Source organism: Bactrocera tryoni, chromosome 4 (genome assembly GCF_016617805.1).
Source record: "Bactrocera tryoni isolate S06 chromosome 4, CSIRO_BtryS06_freeze2, whole genome shotgun sequence".
In the NCBI taxonomy this organism is placed as follows: Eukaryota; Metazoa; Arthropoda; class Insecta; order Diptera; family Tephritidae; genus Bactrocera; species Bactrocera tryoni.
Window position 1 is genome coordinate 67,316,180 of NC_052502.1, and position 18,374 is coordinate 67,334,553.

Here is an 18,374-nt window from a genome sequence, read left to right on the forward strand (position 1 = left end):
ATTTACTTCACAGTATATAAAAATTAGTTATTTGTTTCAAAAATTTATTTTGGCAAAAAATAAAAATAAATTTAAAAAAGAAAATATTCAATAAATAAAATTTAAAATAAATAAAAAATAAAAATGTTATTTTTATATTATATTTAATAATTTAATTTTATTTTAGTTGTTAAAATATTTGTTAATTTTTTATTCAACAAATAAAATTTAAAAATAAATAAAAATGTTTTTTATATTATATTTAATAATTTAAATTAATTTAATTTGTTTGAATATTTTTAATTCTTCTTTTTTAATTTCTTTTTTAGTTTTTCAGTAAGTTTTTTCTTAATTTACTTTACAACACATATCATCTTAGCTAACTCAAGTCAATTATTTACTTGAAACATCTTTATAGCAAAAATAAATAAATTTAATAAACAATATACAGCATAATTTAGAACTAAATACATATTTTTTGAAGTTTTTTAATAGTTTTTATATTATTTTTGATCATTTATATGTTTTCAGTTTTTTAAATAATTTGTTGGTTATTTTTTAATTTTTTTAAATTTTTATATGTTTTTCTTCATTCGCAGCACATAAAAAATTTATTATTTTAATGTCAAATATTTATTTATTTAATTAAAAAAAAAGATTTAATAAATAAAATGTAAATTTAATAAAAGTTTAACATATTTTTTAATTTAAAATATATTTTATATAATTTTTAATATTTTTTATTTAAAAAAAATCTGCTAAGAAATAACCGCTAAAAAAATATTGTTTAAGTTTTAAATATTAGTTTTATAATGTTTTTTCAGAATGTATGTATATATAAACTTATTATTTTTTTTTAATGAATTTGTTCTTTTTTTAATTTTTAAATTATTTTCTTCATTTACTCCACAGCACATAAAATCAAATTATTTAGTGAAACAAAAAAAAAAAACAAAAAATTATAATAGTAATAATTTTTTTAAGTCTTTGAATTATTTTATAATATTTTAATGCTATTTTAATTGATTATATACTTTTATTTTTTTTTGTTTTTCTTTTATTTTTTTTTGGTTTTTCTTTTATTTTTTTATTCTTTGCTTTATTTCCTTCACGTCCCATACCAACTCTAGCCTGCCAACTCACCCATAACTTTTTTATACTCACATTCAGTTGAAATTCAGCAGTCATAAATATATCACAACAAATATTTTACAACAAAAGTCTACAAAAGATGTGTCTGGATATGAACAGTTATTACAATGCACGTACAATGTACCATATGATATTGGTTGATACCATTTTTATAATTGGCGTGTTTGCAGTGTGTTTCTATTTCTATGTAAGCGTGATTAGCATTTCAAGAAAATTACAGAAATAATACAAAAATAATATTTTTTACGTAAAAACTTTGAAAACGTTATATGCATGAGTGTATGTTGTACTTAGTGTCGAATTATTAAATTTTGTATACATAATTTCACTAAAATGTCGCATGGTAATCCTAAGCGCATTAAAATAATTGTAATTGTACATTTATTGCTTATTTGCTTCATTGGTGAGGTAAGCCAGCCAGCGCTGCTATTGAAAAAAATAAAAATGGCTAGAAATATAAAAGATCTGTGCTTTCATCTCTGCAGCAACAATTCGTCGATGCGGCTGGCAAAAACTCGGCGCTGTCCGAAGCGAAGCTCAAGGAGATCGCGAAAATACGTGGTGAGCTCAATGAAGCGCTGGAAAACGAGCAGCAAAATACGCCGGCGAAGGTGAGTAGCGGCAAATTTCTGCCGCTATATATTTGGGTTTCGTAAATACCTGAATTTTTTCCTCAAGAATGAACTTTTTTTATAATTACGTAAGCAAAATACCGCTAACTTTACATTGTTAAAAATTTTCACTGCTTCACCCATACCGTTATACGCCAAATATGTCTTTATTACTTGCTGCTAGGGCGTAATTGTGCAACCCACCTGGTTAGCGGAGAACGGTACAAAAACACCCAATCTAACCAAGTTCAAAGTGGAGGTTACCCAGCAGCGTATCGACGAAGTCCAAGCAATACGTGATGAGATCAGCAAGAGCAAAGCACATCCAACGGAGAATGATCAACAAGTCCAAGAACTCATCAAAGAATTCAATACAAAAGGCGCTGGACGCAAGGTGCTTGAAAAAGTCGTGGGTGACGCGCAGGTCAAACCTAGTGATGAATTAGTAGGCGTCGCCGAGCCCAGCGATGCAGCGGACTTGCCGAACGTGGTGGAGGCCAGCACACAGGAAGTAGAGGACTTCGATATGCGTAAGTTGCAGCGGTTGGAGGTTTCCAAGCGACGCGTGCGTGAAACTCTAATACTCAAGTCCATCGAAGAGGATTTCAGCTTCGATCTTGGCGACGATGTGCAGCAGTGGGCGCATATAATGCACGATGGCGATGAATATTTCATCGGACGTCGTGAGCACAATCTGTTGGTTGTGCATAAGGAGCGTGCGGCATATCAGGCGGGTAGTGTGTTAGAAGTAGGCCAGCCGATAACTTATTTGCTCACCTATTCTTTTTGGAATGATGCGCAAGGACAAACGGAGGGCGTAATGCTGGTCGCGGCACAGGATCGTGTGCTGTGGTATCGTGTTAATAACGCTACGCGTAATATTGAATTGTATTGGCAGTGGGTGGTGGGCAATACCATTACTGGACTCACCTACTTTACTGTCGAAAGCAAGGACTATTTGATTGTCTCTACAAATCAGTCTTCACACACCGGCTTTTATACGCTGAACATCTATCAGTTTCAGCTCAGTACGCGTGAGTTTTGGATTGCGCAACGTATGCAATTGGAATTTCCGTGCGCCGAAACCACTTTGCTCGATACGGGACGTGATCTAATACTAGCCGTACCACAGAATCACACAGCCGCCATATACACCTTCAATCCGCGTGCAGATAATACTGATTATCTACGCTTCATATTCAAGCAGCATATCGCATCCACAGGGATTGAGTCGGTAGCTGGTTTTCGTATGGGTGGACGTAGTTATATTGCTGTTGGTGGCCAGCAGCCGCAGATCTTACTCTACCAGCAAGGTGAACTTGTGCCCAAGACAATATTGTCGCAAAATTTTGGTGTCGTGCAGTTGTTCTTTCCCGTGCCGGTGCGTACGTATCGCGACGATCTCATACTACTCGTGCAGCACTATGTGGACTTCAGTACGCATAGTCTTACCGTGCTGGAGACACTTATTTGGGATGGTGACGCATTTACGCTTAGCATACCGGTACCATGTAAGTTGGGCGCGCACACAGTCTACGGCGCCAGTTGCATGTTGGACATACAACGCGACGGTGGGCTCAAGGGCGCCGCATATTTTAGACGCGGCGCTGAAGTGTCGTTAATTGTGCCGCGTCACAATGCGGAATCGGGTCTATTTCGTTTGCACACAGAGCTGTTGGCGAAAAATTCGGAGTATTTGGATTTGCAGGAGATCTACGCTTTCCTAAAGGATTGGGTGCAGGAACAAGATGATTTGATTGCACAAGCACAAGTTTTCCTGCAAACAACGGAGAATGGCGTTCCGCAGTCACAGCCAGATCTCTCTGCACTCGAGGAGCTACAAACACCGGAATTCAGCATAGACGCCGGCGAAGTTGGCGAAATCTATGTAAATGATTACCGCTGGACGGATGAGGATACACAAATTGATCTAGATCTGGTGATAACAGCCATAGAGCAATTGGAGGCGGAGATAAATAGTGGTCGTCACAGACGTGACGCGTTAACGGAAACGCTGATCTTTCCACACCTGAAATTCGATAGTCTGGAAGTCGATGAACTCTTTGTTGAGCAACAAAACGGTGATAACTTCTATGTACAAGATGGTGTGCTGGAACTGGACGGTGTATTGAATGTGCAGAACTTGAGAGTTCTGGAACGTGTAAGTTTGGCCAAGGCACGTGCCGCTTTCGAGGAAGATCTTGAGGACGAAGATGAGGATGATGATGGCATAGAAAGTGATAGTTTCGTCTTGGATGGCGACATTGAGTTCGAGTCGATCAATGGCATGCCATGGCGGGATATAAAAGAAAATATGGTGCTTATAAACGAACCGGTTGATTTGACCCAACTCGAAGTGGATGGGGTGAGTTTATTTACAAAAAACAGAGGAGTAAAATTGTTGATTGTAGTAAATTTTCGCTTTTATATATGCGCTCTTTTAAAATCATTTGCTCTTTTAATTGAAGATTGTAGGCTATAAATACTTGAGATCAAATATTCCTTTAGAGATTAGTAATTAGTCTATAACAAATATTAATTTGGAATAATTTTTGCATGCTCCAAACTCAGGAAGTAATACTAGCGGACAAAGTGTCTCTCACTACTCTAAACTCTTTGAGCTTCCCGGAAGACTTTCTTTGGTCCAATGGCCCTACAGTTAGTGTTGTGCGAGCAGAGAAGACATTCACAAGCACGCTCAGCACAAATGCTATGGACGTGGAGGGCTTACTAAATGGTTTAAATGCTTCCGATGCCATTACATTACATGGTGACCAAACATGGCGCGGCTTACCATCTTTTTCAGAACTCAAAGTTACCGAACTGTTTCAGGTAAGTTAACTGCTTCCTCTATTTACTATGTATAAATGTTAATAACTTTAACTATTCTAAAAAAGCTCAATGGCACCACGCGTGGACGTGATATTGGCAAAATTCCACATAATCCCACGCTGCAGGACACCAAACAGGTGGAAGCAATCTGCAGTTTCAGGGAGCTGCAAGTGCTCGGTAAGCTCGTACTTCAAGACAAGTACGACGGTCAACCCTTAGCGCCGCTACTGGCTGATATCGTGCAACGACCAGCTGATCCTGCAACCGTTATAAATGTGAGTGCCAAAAAGCGTTTTACCGAGGTACATATGCCTATAGACTTTAAAGTCTTGGATGACAAAGTAAACGGCATACCGTTGACGGAGTTCGTGCCGGCGCATACGAAACAAGATTTGTTTATACACAATTTACAAGCTTACTTGTATTTCGCAAACCTTACACTTAGCGGTTACTACGATGGTGTAGACATTGCTGAGCTCACACAAAACGCGCTCAAGATCGACGAGCCGGAGTCGGCTTTACACACCAATTTGACGTTTGAAAATGCGCTCCGAACAGATACAGTGGAGGTCATGAGCAGTTTGAATGGACTGCCTATCGTTGAGAACTACCAAACTATATTTGAGGATATGCATTTACCCAAAGCGCACTTTGACCAACTAACTGTTAAGTTGGCTGAAATAGAAGGCGATATAAATGGTGACAGCAACGTGATGTTGGATGCCGTTCAATTGACGTATAGTCAAGCTGCTGAGGTGCCGCAAGTTGGAGACATTTTTGTGGACGAGCTCAAGCTCGCACACGGTCTGGAGACGGATGAGATACAGGGCATAAATTCGTCTTTAATATGGAGCTTTATTGATGATATCGACGAGCTGCCGGATATGGTGTTGGACGGCAAGGTTTTGGTGGATCATGTCATCGTCACAGGTGATGTGCACGTGCATAAATTGAATCAGCAACGCTTCGATGAGGATCTGCAATTGACTATTATTTGGTTAAATCGTCCCAACTATCTCAGCAATAGTCTGACATTTGTTGCACCGCTCACCGTGCACGGTAACCTGCAAGTTGAAGGTACTTACAATGGCGTTGATCTACCCGACTTCATCGAAGATATGGTAATACGCACGCCCGCCAACGGTACAACGCAAATTCTGGCGCCAAAAAGTTTTACACAAAACGTACAGGTCCAGGGTGACACTTATGTGGACGCGCTGAATGGCATACAATTCACCGATATTGCGACGAAGAAGACTATTTGCAACTTTCGCGGCTCCGTACGCCTCCTGGGTAATCTCTACGTCAACGATCTGGAAATTACGGGCGCCTTGAATGCACAACCGATGTCGGTGTTTAGCAGCGCGCTACGCTTTGATCCCGCGGCGCAAGCTTTCATCGTGCAGGGCGTCGTAAACTTCAATACGCCACAAGTGCAACTACAAGACTTAACAGTGTTTGGCGCACTCAATGATATGCCAGATCTGGCGCATTTCTTCGACGAATTGGTGTACAAGGATAAAGCTTGTATCCTGAAGGGTCGAAATACTTTCAGCGGACGTGTTGGCATAGATAAGGGCGCGTACATACGCAACTTGAACGGTTACAACTTGCTGGCGCTCTTCGCCAATATCGTCTATGTGAATGAGCCGCAGCCGGTGTTGATCAAGGCGCCGTTAACTTTCAAGGGACCGGTGCGTGCGCACACTTTGTTGGTGCGCGAGGAGCTGGTGGCCTCTATTTTGAATGGTCATACGTTGCTTGAGTGGTTCACAGACACTTTGCGGCTCGATCGTCCGCAGGAGATAACTAGTAAGTACGCTTTTGAAGAGAATATGAAGATTCGTTTGACTATAAAACTCCTTTCTTCCTTGAGTTAATTGTAAAAACGTTCGATTGCAACGAATTTGTGTAGCGCAACGGAATACCGTCACGCTTTAAATATGTATATAGATTTACATTTAATCGTTCAATGAAAAGATATGAATGACGTTTTTAAATTATTCGCTGCATTACGCCCGGAACACATAGAGCGCGACTGACCGCAAGCGACATCTTTCTAATATTAAAATACACACGTTCTTATGGACACAGTTATTGAGGCAGCTGAACAACTACATAACTGTGTCCATAAGAACGTGCGTATTTTAATATTGGACAGATGTCGCTTGCAGTCTGTCGCGTTCTATGGGTTCCGGGCGTTACTCAAAAGCGTTGAAAGAAAAAAGTTTAGGGTTGCCACCTCTTTCAAAAAAATTAAGTAAAAATAAAAGAATAGTACTACTACAGTATTTATAACAAACTAATGAAGTTTGGTTAGGGTAAAAATTGAAAATATTTTTTCTGCAGCGTTGCCATATTTTTTATAAATTTTTAACTCACTAAACTGTATTAATCTAATAATATTCATAGCAAACTGCTAAAATATTAGGAGCCTTACAGTTAAAAATATTTCTTGGAAGAGTTGCCACCTATTTTTTTTTCAAACAACACAATAAAATTTTAGAAATTTGTCAATAGAGGTATCCAACTAGTATCTAAATAGAAGCTTTAAAGTTTAATTTAAATTTTTAAGTTAGACAGCATTGAAATAATTTTCGAGCAGGGTTGCCATGTTTTTATATATTTGTTTAATTCACTTAACTGCATTAAGCTACTAATATTTACAGCAAACAGTTGAAATATAAATAGCATTACAGTTAAAAATATTCCTTGTAAGAGTTGCCACCTATTTTTTTTAACAATACAATAAAAGTTTGTAGTAAAAATTTGTCAATAGAGGTATCCAACTAGTATCTAAATAGAAGCTTTAGAGTTTAATTTCAAATTTTAAGTTAGACAGCGTTGAAATAATAAGCAGGGTTGCCATATTTTTATATTTTTTAATTCACTAAACTGCATTAAGCTACTAATATTTACAGCCAATAGTTGAAATATAAGTAGCATTACAGTTAAAAATAATCCTTGAAAGAGTTGCCACCTTTTTTTCAAAAAATACCATAAAACTTAGGAAACTTGTTAATACGGGTATCCAACTGAACATGCGGAGAGTCACTGTATTTGCAACACTGACTATACTGAGATGAATTTCCGTATAGTTCTACCATGAACCACGGAATATTAAAATTTAACTGTTATCCTAACCGATACTGAATAACACCTATGCTAAAATTACACAAAAGATCATTTACACAATGGACAAAAGCCTAACATCGCTAACGAGTTCTCTAGTTAAAAGTCAAATAGGATCAATTTCAACTTAAATTTTACCATTTAACGTGTTCTTACATCACCTACTTGAGATACCGAAATCTTTTATCTATTTAAGCGCTTTTCGTTTGCATTGTTCTCTACCGTGACTAATCTGTCCCAAGTTAGGTTATCTCTAAGGATAGAAAAGAGCTGATTCCAAAACTTTTAACCAGACGGTTCATATAGTATATGTCGAAGATATACCTCGAAAAACAAGGACTGATAATGGAGTTCTGTGGTATCTTAGGTAGGAAACCGAATACAGATCGTATCATGTTTCACGAACTATGAGACGGAGATCCAAACCTTAGAGCAGCTATTGACACAGCGATCAAACTAAGCGTCTTTTTATGAAAGTAAATTAGGTGACAAAAAACTGAAAATGCGCCAAGAAAAACGTATATATACTTGTATATAAGGTGAGTGGATCTAAAAGCGGACAAGATGAATTTATACTTAGCCCAGGCGATTTCAAAACTTAAAAATTCTTTATTTTAACTCAACAATCACAAAATTAAGACTTACCTTAATTTTTGTCAACTTTATTTTTCAAATTCCAGAATACCTCACATTTGCACCAGGCAGCTTAAATGGCAATAGCTTCTATGCCAGTTTTTTGAACGACATTGATCTGTCACAAATCGTCACGCTTCATACAGCTCAGAATCTAACAGGAAACATTACATTTTCCGAACTCAACTTAAATGGACAGATACATGTAAAAGGCGCGATTAACGGCGTGGACTTACAGAAGGAATACGAAAATACTTTAATGGTGAGTAATTTGTGGTTTTAAGCAGAAACTTATATTTAACCAAATTTTACGAAACCACAATAACAGTGTAGATAATACATGAGATAAGGCTTGGGCTGAAACAAAGTAGTAAAAACCACAATAACAGTGTAGATAATACATGAGATAAGGCTTGGGCTGAAACGTAGTAAGCAATGCTTTGTGAAGGTCTTTGACCTCTTTTACTCAGAAGTATTGAAACCACGCAGAAATTTTGTCCTCAATGCCAATTCCTAAAATTGACTTTGCAGATGCAAGCATATGGGCCTTTAAGAGTAAACAATTATTCTTGGAGCTTTTGTTCGATTTCTTGGTACTTCACGCATATCTGTAACATCCGATTGAGTGGTAACCAGCATAAATCAGATGCAGAGATAGCAAGAATTCGGCTTCTTTATATTCTGCCTTACCACTGCCACAATCTGTATAGAGCGCGACAAGCCGGCTACCCCTTTATGCGGCGGCTCAACCTTCCTGCATACTCCTCCTTTAAAAGTGATTTAACCTAATAAGCTGAGATCGCTTTTAGAGCCGCTTGACTATCTTTGAGTATAGCGATACACTGGTTGCGATAGTTGCGAAGGAGATTGATTTCTGTACACTAACTTATAGCAAAGACTTCTACTTGCAAGATGCTCGGAAAACGTCCCATTGATATGGATAGTTTGATTTGCGGTCTTGCAATGCCTGCTCCAATGCCTTCCGGTGTTGTCGAGCCGTCAATGTACCACTGAACTCAAGAAGGCCTATTGGTGTGTCTTCCCCTAAGGCCTTCATTTTTTGAGCATGGTATGCTTCGCAGTCGGTTTGATCACTAGATCGAGCGGTGACTTCAAGTGTTGCGGGTTGGCAAATGCGCATAGCCGCTGAAACGCAGACGCAGGCGAGTCTTTGCAGCTTCGATAGTTGAAAGCCTATCGAACACTGTCATGCTTTCGATGCCCAAGCAACCGCTCCATAAGTGACGATAGGCGATCTTGATATACAGCCACCTGGTGATACCTGTCTGGCAGCCCCCGCAGCTGCCGGTTAAGCGTCTGCTTATCATGAGTTCCTTGGTGGCTATGGACAGTGTTAATCCACGGACAACCTCCTTAGACACCTCCAACTCCCTGCCACCAAGTGTTAGAGGCCTCATACCTGGACGAGATCTTTGCTTTTAAAAAGGTACGATGATTGTATTTTTCGGGTTGATATTTAACCCTACCGTATTGCACCATCCACTAGCTAGATTTAAGCTCCTTTGAACTATGTCGCAGAGAGGGTTCGCAAAATTTACCTCGCGCCATTATGACAACGCCATCGGCATACCTCTCGCAATAACAGGGGAGATAGAACAACAGGGGAGCTAGAACTCTACTCATTGAGCAGCCCCTCGTAGTGCCCAGGCGAACCTTTCGCTCCCCCAAAATGATTCAGCTATTCTAGTACGCAGTACAGCCTTTATCCATCTGCATACTGGAGCCGCCACATTCCTTTTATCCAATGCCTTGATGACGCTTGCGTGGAACGTATTGTTAAAAGCATCTTCCGATGTCAGGAAAGGCGAATATCGCAGCATCGTCATTTTCCAGCGAATTCTGAAGTTCAGCCGGGAGTTGGTACAGAGCAATATAGGTTGATCTGCTTGCTCTCTACTTGATACGCTATATAATATTGCAAGAAAGAGGACTTCAGAATTCTCAGTAAGATTTTGACGCGTTAATTTTTGCACGAAAACTTATAAAGTTTTCTTATTTTTATCATATTTATTTTCAGAAACATGGCAACCAAATAGTTAACACACCGCTCACACTTCAATCGGCTTTGGTGCGAAAAACTCTCAAGACAAATGCGCCGATAAACAATGATAAGGACCTAAAACAGGTGGCAACACTTTATGGTGATCAGCACTTTGAATCAACACTGTACTTTGAAAATGTCGCAGCACAGGAATTGAAAACGAAATACCATGTCTCTGGTATAAATATGGATGAATGGTTTGAAAACGTGCTGCGTGTGCGCGACAAGCCGCAACAATTCATAACCGGCAACTGGAGTGCGCGCATCTTGACTGTGAACTCGGGACCCACACTGCCTAGCTACATGACTGCTGGACGGCGCAAGCCGCTTAACTTCGGCGCGCTACTACGCAATGCGCGTGAAGACGCGGACTATGTAGATTTATGTGAAAAGTTTAGAACTTTGGTGAAGAGCCAGCAGAAGCGCGGTTACCACTTGAAATACTTGGAGCGCGCGTTCGAATTAGACATGCACGCAATTAGTAAAGAGCAGATGTCGGAAAACCTTACCATAAAAGCAGCGTTTGTGCTAGAAAAAGCGAGCGATAACTATTTGCTCATAAATACAGGCGAGCGCACGCATGTAATGAAATGGAAAGCGCATACCTCAAAGTATGAGAGTGTCGTCGACTTTGTCGCGGGACAGTTGGATCAGGCGGTAACGGTTGACGATACAACAACAATAACAAACACCATTGACTTTGTAACCAACAAAGCAGGCGCCGAGGGCACGCTCAATTCCTGGCGCCTAACTGGTACACAGCTAACTTTGCTAAAGACTTTCGAAAAACCCGCAACAGATTTGTGGCTTTCAGCGCATGCACCACCAAAATTGTATGCCGTACACGATGACACAGTGTATGGTTATAACTTAGTTGAACAGGCGCCCACCAGCACCTGGTTGCTGCCCAATTGGTTGGGCAATGCTAGCTACCGCTTTGTGCCGCACCACTCGCAGGCGCTCATGCTTAGCAATGGCGAAGTGATATTGCTCTACAATGATGACACTGAGGACGATGAAGACGCGTTAAATGCGCGCGGTAAGCGCACCACATTGCCGCGTTACAGCCTGCCGCTCTACTACCAGCGCGTGCTCAGTCCGCAGGCTAACAAATTAAGCGGAACAGTGCTCAAACCCAATGCAACTGAGTCGCACATTTACCACTTTGCTGATTTCCGGAATGTCATCTTACAAGTGCTAGATGATCTGGATTATCGTTTGCGACTGGAGGTGAACATCACACAGCTCAGCATACCGGAGACGGATTTGCACGACGAACACTTAGTGCCGGATTTCATTGCCATTATGGAAGCGTTGCGTGAACAGCAAATCTATCCGAATGCGAGCTTTGAGCAACTCGAGTGGCATGTGCACGAGTTGCCAGAAAATCCTGCACAAATTTTAGCCGCGCGCACAGTGCAAATCTTATGGCCGCACATTGTGGATATGGCGGAAATACAAGGCTACCTCGCGACAAATGACGACGAAACGGATATGACGGTGGCGACGATAGTCGACAATTTAGGCACCACAGTACGCGATGTGCTCATATTGGCTAATAGTAAAGAGCAAGTTGATGAGCTGATCGACGATAATGCCATGGCAACGCATGCTTTGGAACTAAGTTTGGTTATTGAGCGTGTGCGCGCGCTGCAGCGCTATCTGAGAAATACCGCGCGCACGCTTAGAAAACAGTTGTTGGAGGAGGCGACCGTAGTTACTACAACGGAAGCGCCAACCGATGACGGATTTGAAATGTTTGCGAGCGCAACCAGCGACAACAACGAATTAGTACAGCGCGCGATTGTAATGCCGCCCAATTTCAGCGAGCTGCTCATCGCTAATGCTACTTGGTTGAAATTCTACAGTAAAAATTTACCAGCGCTTGGCAAAGGTGAAATTTTACCCATTACAGTGTTGACGCAACAAACGCCGTTGGAATTACTCGCGGTTACTTTGCCGGCGCCGCAGCTTGTGGGCGCTCATCAAGCGGAAATAGTTTTATATTTGGACGTTTTGAGCGGCACGCGCTTTCAAACTATAAGCGCACTTCAACCGCGCTCTCTCATTACCATGCAAATAGTTAGCGAAACCTTGTTGGCCTACGTGGAGGACTGTTGTACAGTGCGCGTGTTAGCCTACCGCGGCGTAGAAGGCTTCGTAGAGTTTACGCGCTTTAAAAGCGCTGAACGCGTGTTGAAAGTATTTTCGGTTATGCTGCAGGGCAGCGATATTCTGGTCACGCAACCGCATTTAGCCGTCGCGCTTGCCGATCGTGTTGTATTCTATCGCTTTGTAGGCGCAGGCGCGTCCTTGCGCGTACCTACAAACTTCATTTGCTCTTAAAAAAATTGTGTAACTTTAATGTTTCTGCTTATTATGCAAATAAAGTTAGAAATTATATTTTTTTTGTTAAAAATGGGCTATTTTATTCACTTATCGTTTACTTAAATATTAAGACTCATATTAAATTGACTCAGCTTACGTGCTAGAAACGCTTAAAGCTTGCAAAGCTTTATGCAGTATAAATCTAAGATCATACAGCTTTTATCTTGTTACTTCTTTTTACCAAATTTAATAATAAATTATACAAAATGTGGTCGTCGTAGTGTGGCCTAAAACTGGAGAACTTGTTAGATAGAAGTTAGAGTTCTCGCTCACGTTATTTGAAACTAGTTTGAGGAAAGCTTCCGAAGAGAAACATGAAAACACGATCCCAGAACGCTGAAAAATCATGTTACACACGAGATATATTTTATATTGCAGACACTACAGTTTAGAGAACAAAATAGTTCAGAACTGAGAACTAAAGTCTTTAGCTTGAAAAGCTCAGAGGTCCCTTACAGTTCTTCGGAGCTCTTCGCTACAGTCACTGTTCTTCGTAACTTCGAAAAATCTTTCTTTTCATACTGATCTCCTGTGGGTACAAGACATAAATAAGTGTATAAATTTTGGAAGCTTCCTTACTTCTAACTGTCCAACGAGGTAATCTCTTAATCAAATAATTTAATATCGCCGGTTCTGTTACTTTTTCGAATATTGCTCTAACTTTCGGAAGCATATTTTTGACTCCAAAATTTCTGACAAAATATTAATAAAACTCTCCCAGTAGTGGACAACCGCTTAAAAATCAATTCTTTCTCAGAACATCGAAAGCAATAAAACGAAGCTACTTCCTCAACAAGTTACATGCCGGATAGTGGTCGAGGTTCTAGTTTATGTCAAGAAGGTTAGGGAATTGTCACTTTCGACCTCGACAGATGTAGCTCCTAATTTACTTCTGATTTATAAAAGCTTCTCAAAAAGCTTAATGAACTTCTCAGATGTATCTTCGGTTCCTTAAGCCCTTTGTACTTAAAAATTTATTTCCTTATTAACACTCGATCCAAACCAATGCTCCGAATTTAGTTCCGATTTACAAAAGCTTCTCAAAAAGCTCAATGAACTATTCAGATGTCTCTTCGGTTCTTTAAGCCCCTTGTACTTATAAATTGAATTTCCCTTACTAGCACTCAACACCATCCACATCAAGCTAACCTCCTGACAATACCCTACGCATATAATTATTAATAATAAATATTTACAAAAGTTATAGTTTCTGCTTTTGCACTTAGTCTCTACAGCTCCAGGTGCAGCAACAATTATGGTATTTTGACTGGTATGAACAGGCGTGGGTCGCCGATTTTTGGACTCAGACGTACTATCACCTGATCATCGCCGTCGCCCACTTCCAGGAAAGAGTTCCAATCGGCTAGAAAATAGAAACCGTTTTTACGCTTCGGCGGCTTTGGTTCCTCTTTATTCGTATCAGAGCCACCGAACGACTCTTCCAGATCGGCGAGCGAACCGTTGCGTGGCTCCTCCGTAGTCGTTGTGCTGCTGCTATCACTAGTCACCTTATCAGCTGTGGCACTATTAGTATTCGCGGCTGACGCAATGTCTACTGGCTGTGACGCTATGTCTGCATCGTCAACGGGCGCACTCTGCTGTGAGCTGCTCGTACTTGCGCTGGGAGTTGTGCTCGTGCCGGCTTCGTCCGTTGCCCCGCTTACTGTGGGTGTCACACTTTGACGTCTATTCTTCGTGGTGTCATCGGCGGGCATTTGTTGTTTCTTCAACGTTTCCAGATACTTCGCATCGGCTTGGCGCAGCAACTCGGATGAAACAGTAAGATTAAGTCGCTGCAGCTCTTGTAAATTGCCAATCAAGCGCTGCAGTTCATGCAAATCTTGTGTTATGTCGGCATCGTCAGCAGCTGTGGTAGTTTGCTCCATGGCAACAGTTTCCTGTTTGCTTGGAATGGCGTCGCTGACTGCGGCATCCGGTGAAGCCAGCTGATAGTTCATCTCACTAAACTCGCCCATTAAATCGTCCATACTACCCGGATCCATATCAGCGTAAATATCCGTGTCGCTGCGTTTCTGGAAACCGAGCGTTTGTTCGGTGGAGACGCCTATTTTGTTAGCTGCGCGCTTAATAGCGGCCTCAATGATCTTAGTTGCACTGAAAACCGGCAGATCTAAAGTACTCGGTGTGGTAGATTTCGGTTCTTTCGGTACAAGTGATTTAGGTGTGGTTAACGAAAAGAAAGCTTCCTTTTCGCTGGAGTCTTGTATGTCATTCTCAGCGCTTGTAGATTCGGGAGTTACAACAGCGTAGCCAGCGTTTGTGTCCTTATGCTCGACACTGGGTGCTTTGCTTACGTGGTTTATCAAGTCGTGCAGCGCCAAGCTGGGTTTAGGACGTTCGGCTGTGACTATATGCACCGGTTGTGTTGTCACCGTCTCAAGTTGCTTCTCCGCTCTTTCATTGCTGGCATGTTTAGTCAGTTTGGTCTCTATTTGATCTGATAACTCTGTCGGTAGAGTGACGCCTAACTTCTCAAGCTCCTGCGCGTTACTCAACAACTTCTGTAGTTCTTCGAGATCTGCCTTTTGTTGCACATTACCGTTCTTGGGCTTTTGCACCTCATGCGGCTTATGCGCGACAACGAAACGTGGCGGCTCCTTAGTCACGGTCTTGTAGATCACAGGCGGCTGCATATTCTTGTACGAAGTGCGTTCATCATCCTCCAGCTTTTTGAAGAACTCTTGGTATTGTTCGAAATCCTTATCAAACGAGGAACCTTTGGGGTTCGCAGGCACTGACATTGCCAACTCACGCAATTCTTCGCTAGATGTCGGTTCCAGCACAGCGCTGTCTTTCTTGCCCTCATGAGTTTTCATTCCAATCGGTTCCCTATAGTCTTCCTTAAGTATGTCTTCAAATGGTTTGTACTCATGCGTTTTCTCGGGGTAGACTATATGCGCGCCAATCGAGTTGTGTACCGTGGGCGTGTGCACCGACGCGGACGTAACTAGATTTGTTAAGTCAGTGAAGTCGCGCGTGTAGCTGCCGACAGTCGGTGCGGGCGTGGCTGGTTGCACAATGCCATGTACGCCGTGTATCTTCACGCGCTCCAACTCCTTGACTTTACTCAACAACTTCTGCAATTGCACGAACTCGTTAGGCTCCACCTCTTGGAGACTGCTGCCTGAGCCGGTGTCGTTTGTGATGTCGATGATTTTCTGCGCGAATTTCTGCGTGCGCTTGGCGGAAGGCTTTGCCGCTGTGGCTGCTGTAGAGATTTCAATGCGTCCAAATGCGTCTTGCTCTGCGCTTGCAACATGCTGATAGAGCTCCTGCAAATGCGCGAAATCATTCGAGGGCGTGCGTTGATCGTTAGACCTGCCGGAGCTTGGCGCGTTAACTTTACGCGTGGTGAAGCCAACAAAGGGTATCGGTGTATCTGTTGTGGTGGCACGTATGCTCTTCTCGTTTTTGGCGTTTAAACGTTCCAGCTGCTGTACGCGATTGATGAGTTCCTGCAGCTGAGCGTTGTCAGTCTCCGCTTTTTTGGGCTTTTGCGCGCCAAGACTGTCGGTAATGCGCTGTGCTAAGTCTAGCGAACCAACAGCTGGTAACGGTGCCGCGGTCGTGGTGGTTGTGGTTGTGGTAGGTGGCAAAGTTGTCGTCGATGTTGTTGTTGAGGGTGTTGTTGTCGTTGTGGGCGCAGGTGTTGTAGTGCTCGTTGTTGTCGTTGTAGTTGTGGTTGTGCTGGTGCGCGTTCTCTCCAACTCCGCAAAGTATTTCTGCAATTGCTCAAATTCGCGATAACTAGGCGCCGGCGTACGCGATGTGCTTGTAGTGGTCGTAGTGGTGGTAGGCGCTGCTGTGGTACTTGTGCGTGCACGCGCTTGCTCAAACAGACGCTGCAGCTCCGAATCATCTAAATCACCTAATATCAAAGCGCGCTGTGTAGTTGTGGTTGTAGGCTTCGCTGTTGTGGTTGTTGTCACCTTTCGGCCAGTCTGTCCAGCGCGCGCTTGCTCATACAAACGCTCCAGCTCTCGATCATCCGTCAGCAGTTTCTGTAGATTGAAAACATCTGTTGGTGCCAAAGCGCCGCGCAGACCACCCAGTCCGGCAAGTAAACCGCCACCAGCACGCGCCGGCTGCGCTTTTGGTTTCTTTGTTGTGGTGCGCGCATTCAGTAGTTCAAATTCTTGCAATTGCCGCAGTACATCTTGCAACTGTGCGGCATCTGCTTGCGCCGAACTGCGCGGGGCGGGCGTGGTCTGTGGCGCGAGCTCATTGAAACGGTTCAACAAATTCGCAATGCGTGGCGTGGGCGTCGCGTACTGCAGCGGTCCTGTGCGCGCGGCATTAGTCGCTGGCGCGATAGTTTTCAGCGCATTATCTGGTTTGATGCGCAGCTTTTCCAATTCCTGTAGATTTTCCAGCAACTTGCTAAGTTGATCTGTGTTTGACGCTTCTGTCTGATGGTTGCCCGTATTACCGAAATTGATGTCGATATTTGGGTCAATGCGTCTACGTGGCTTCTTCGGTTCTATCAGCATGGGTGCGCCGTTCGTTATTAAATTGGGTGTGGTGGGCGCCGGTGTTGTTGTTGTAGTTGTAGTGCTACTGGTTGTTGGACGTATAGTTGTGGTGGGACCTAGCGCTTTGGGATTGACGTTTAAGCGCTCCAGTTCTTGTAAGTTTACTAAAAGCTTTTCGAGTTCAGTGCTCGCCGCGGCAGCTGTACCACGTCTGGGCACCTTGGCTGTGGATATTTCGCTTTCACCAGCGGTTAACTCAGCGTTATGACTCTTCAGGTTATTTCCCTTCTTCAAGTCCTTCTTTTTACGACCGCCAACAATACCGAAACGTGTAAGATAACCCTCGACTTCGGGTTTGACACGTATCTCCTCACCAATGTTTAACGGTTTGAAGCTGGAATAAGCATCAGGTCTGATTTTTGGCGAGAGATTGTAGGCTTGCAATTCCTTGAGATCCGTAAGGCTTACGGTCTGCGGCACATAAGTTGATATCACCGGTTGTGGCGCACTCTCCGCCGCATAGTAATCATCGATGGGGAAGCGGTTGCGTGACTGTGTTTGCCCAACAATGCCCAAGCTCTCCAAAACATCCGCAACCGGACGCACCGTGGACGTCTCGTGCTTTGCTGGCTTGCGTTGCTTGAGAAACTCTGCAGTTTTGGCATTATAATGGCTGCTATAACGCTGCACCGGCTTTGGTGTTGGATTACGTTCCACGTTCGTTCGATAATCGCCATCGTTTATGCTATTTGTAACTGGTTGAAAACCGTCGCTTGGCTCTTGCTGTACCGACGATGTCATCTTAAACATGACCGGCGCTGGTGGTGGTGGATGATATGTGGTCGGGTTGGGTGCAAATACTTTCTGTGTCTTCAAAGAATAGGCAGGCTTGTAAGTTGTAGCTGCGAAGTTGCCGGCTGGCGCAGTTTCGGTTTTCAGCGGCGCGCTGGGGTCGGGTGTGAGGAATTTGATAGGTTGATGTGGTGTATAGGCGTCGATTACTTTCGTAACTGGCGGACGCGTATAAAGTTCCTAGCGGGAGAAAAAGTCTTAAGTTACAATTCTAAACGATGAAAGATCAACTAAATTCAC

At 42.4% G+C, this 18,374-nt stretch overlaps 2 protein-coding genes across 4 annotated transcripts in view; one reads left to right on the top strand and one right to left on the bottom strand.

Annotated features, from left to right (window-relative positions):
* The first annotated feature begins 1,198 nt into the window (after positions 1–1,198).
* LOC120774045 lies at positions 1,199–12,813 on the top strand. 2 transcript variants are annotated; one of them, XM_040103345.1, is made up of 7 exons: positions 1,199–1,318; positions 1,617–1,742; positions 1,927–4,107; positions 4,314–4,574; positions 4,640–6,386; positions 8,387–8,601; positions 10,378–12,813. In XM_040103345.1, the coding sequence occupies exons 1-7, from the start codon at positions 1,211–1,213 to the stop codon at positions 12,745–12,747; spliced, it is 7,008 nt and encodes a 2,335-aa protein (XP_039959279.1). In that variant the 5' UTR covers positions 1,199–1,210; the 3' UTR covers positions 12,748–12,813. The 2 variants fall into 2 exon arrangements, with proteins under 2 accessions (XP_039959279.1, XP_039959280.1); XM_040103346.1 differs by lacking the exon at positions 1,199–1,318 and adding an exon at positions 1,354–1,539.
* The window catches only part of LOC120774046 (flocculation protein FLO11), a 40,891-nt gene continuing 35,327 nt past the window's right edge, over positions 12,811–18,374 (bottom strand). For both annotated transcript variants that reach the window (XM_040103348.1, XM_040103347.1), the window contains exon 5: positions 12,811–18,314. In XM_040103348.1, the coding sequence (XP_039959282.1) occupies positions 14,043–18,314 (4,272 nt within the window). In that variant the 3' untranslated portion in view covers positions 12,811–14,042. The remainder of the gene's footprint in view (positions 18,315–18,374) is intronic.

Bases quoted from the DNA above. Each gene is read 5' to 3' on its own strand.
- LOC120774045 (XM_040103345.1), top strand. From the start codon at position 1,211: ATGTGTCTGGATATGAACAGTTATTACAATGCACGTACAATGTACCAT. The intron at 4,108-4,313 runs GTGAGTTTATTT...CTCCAAACTCAG, and splicing joins CCCAACTCGAAGTGGATGGG to GAAGTAATACTAGCGGACAA. The intron at 4,575-4,639 runs GTAAGTTAACTG...ATTCTAAAAAAG, and splicing joins AAGTTACCGAACTGTTTCAG to CTCAATGGCACCACGCGTGG.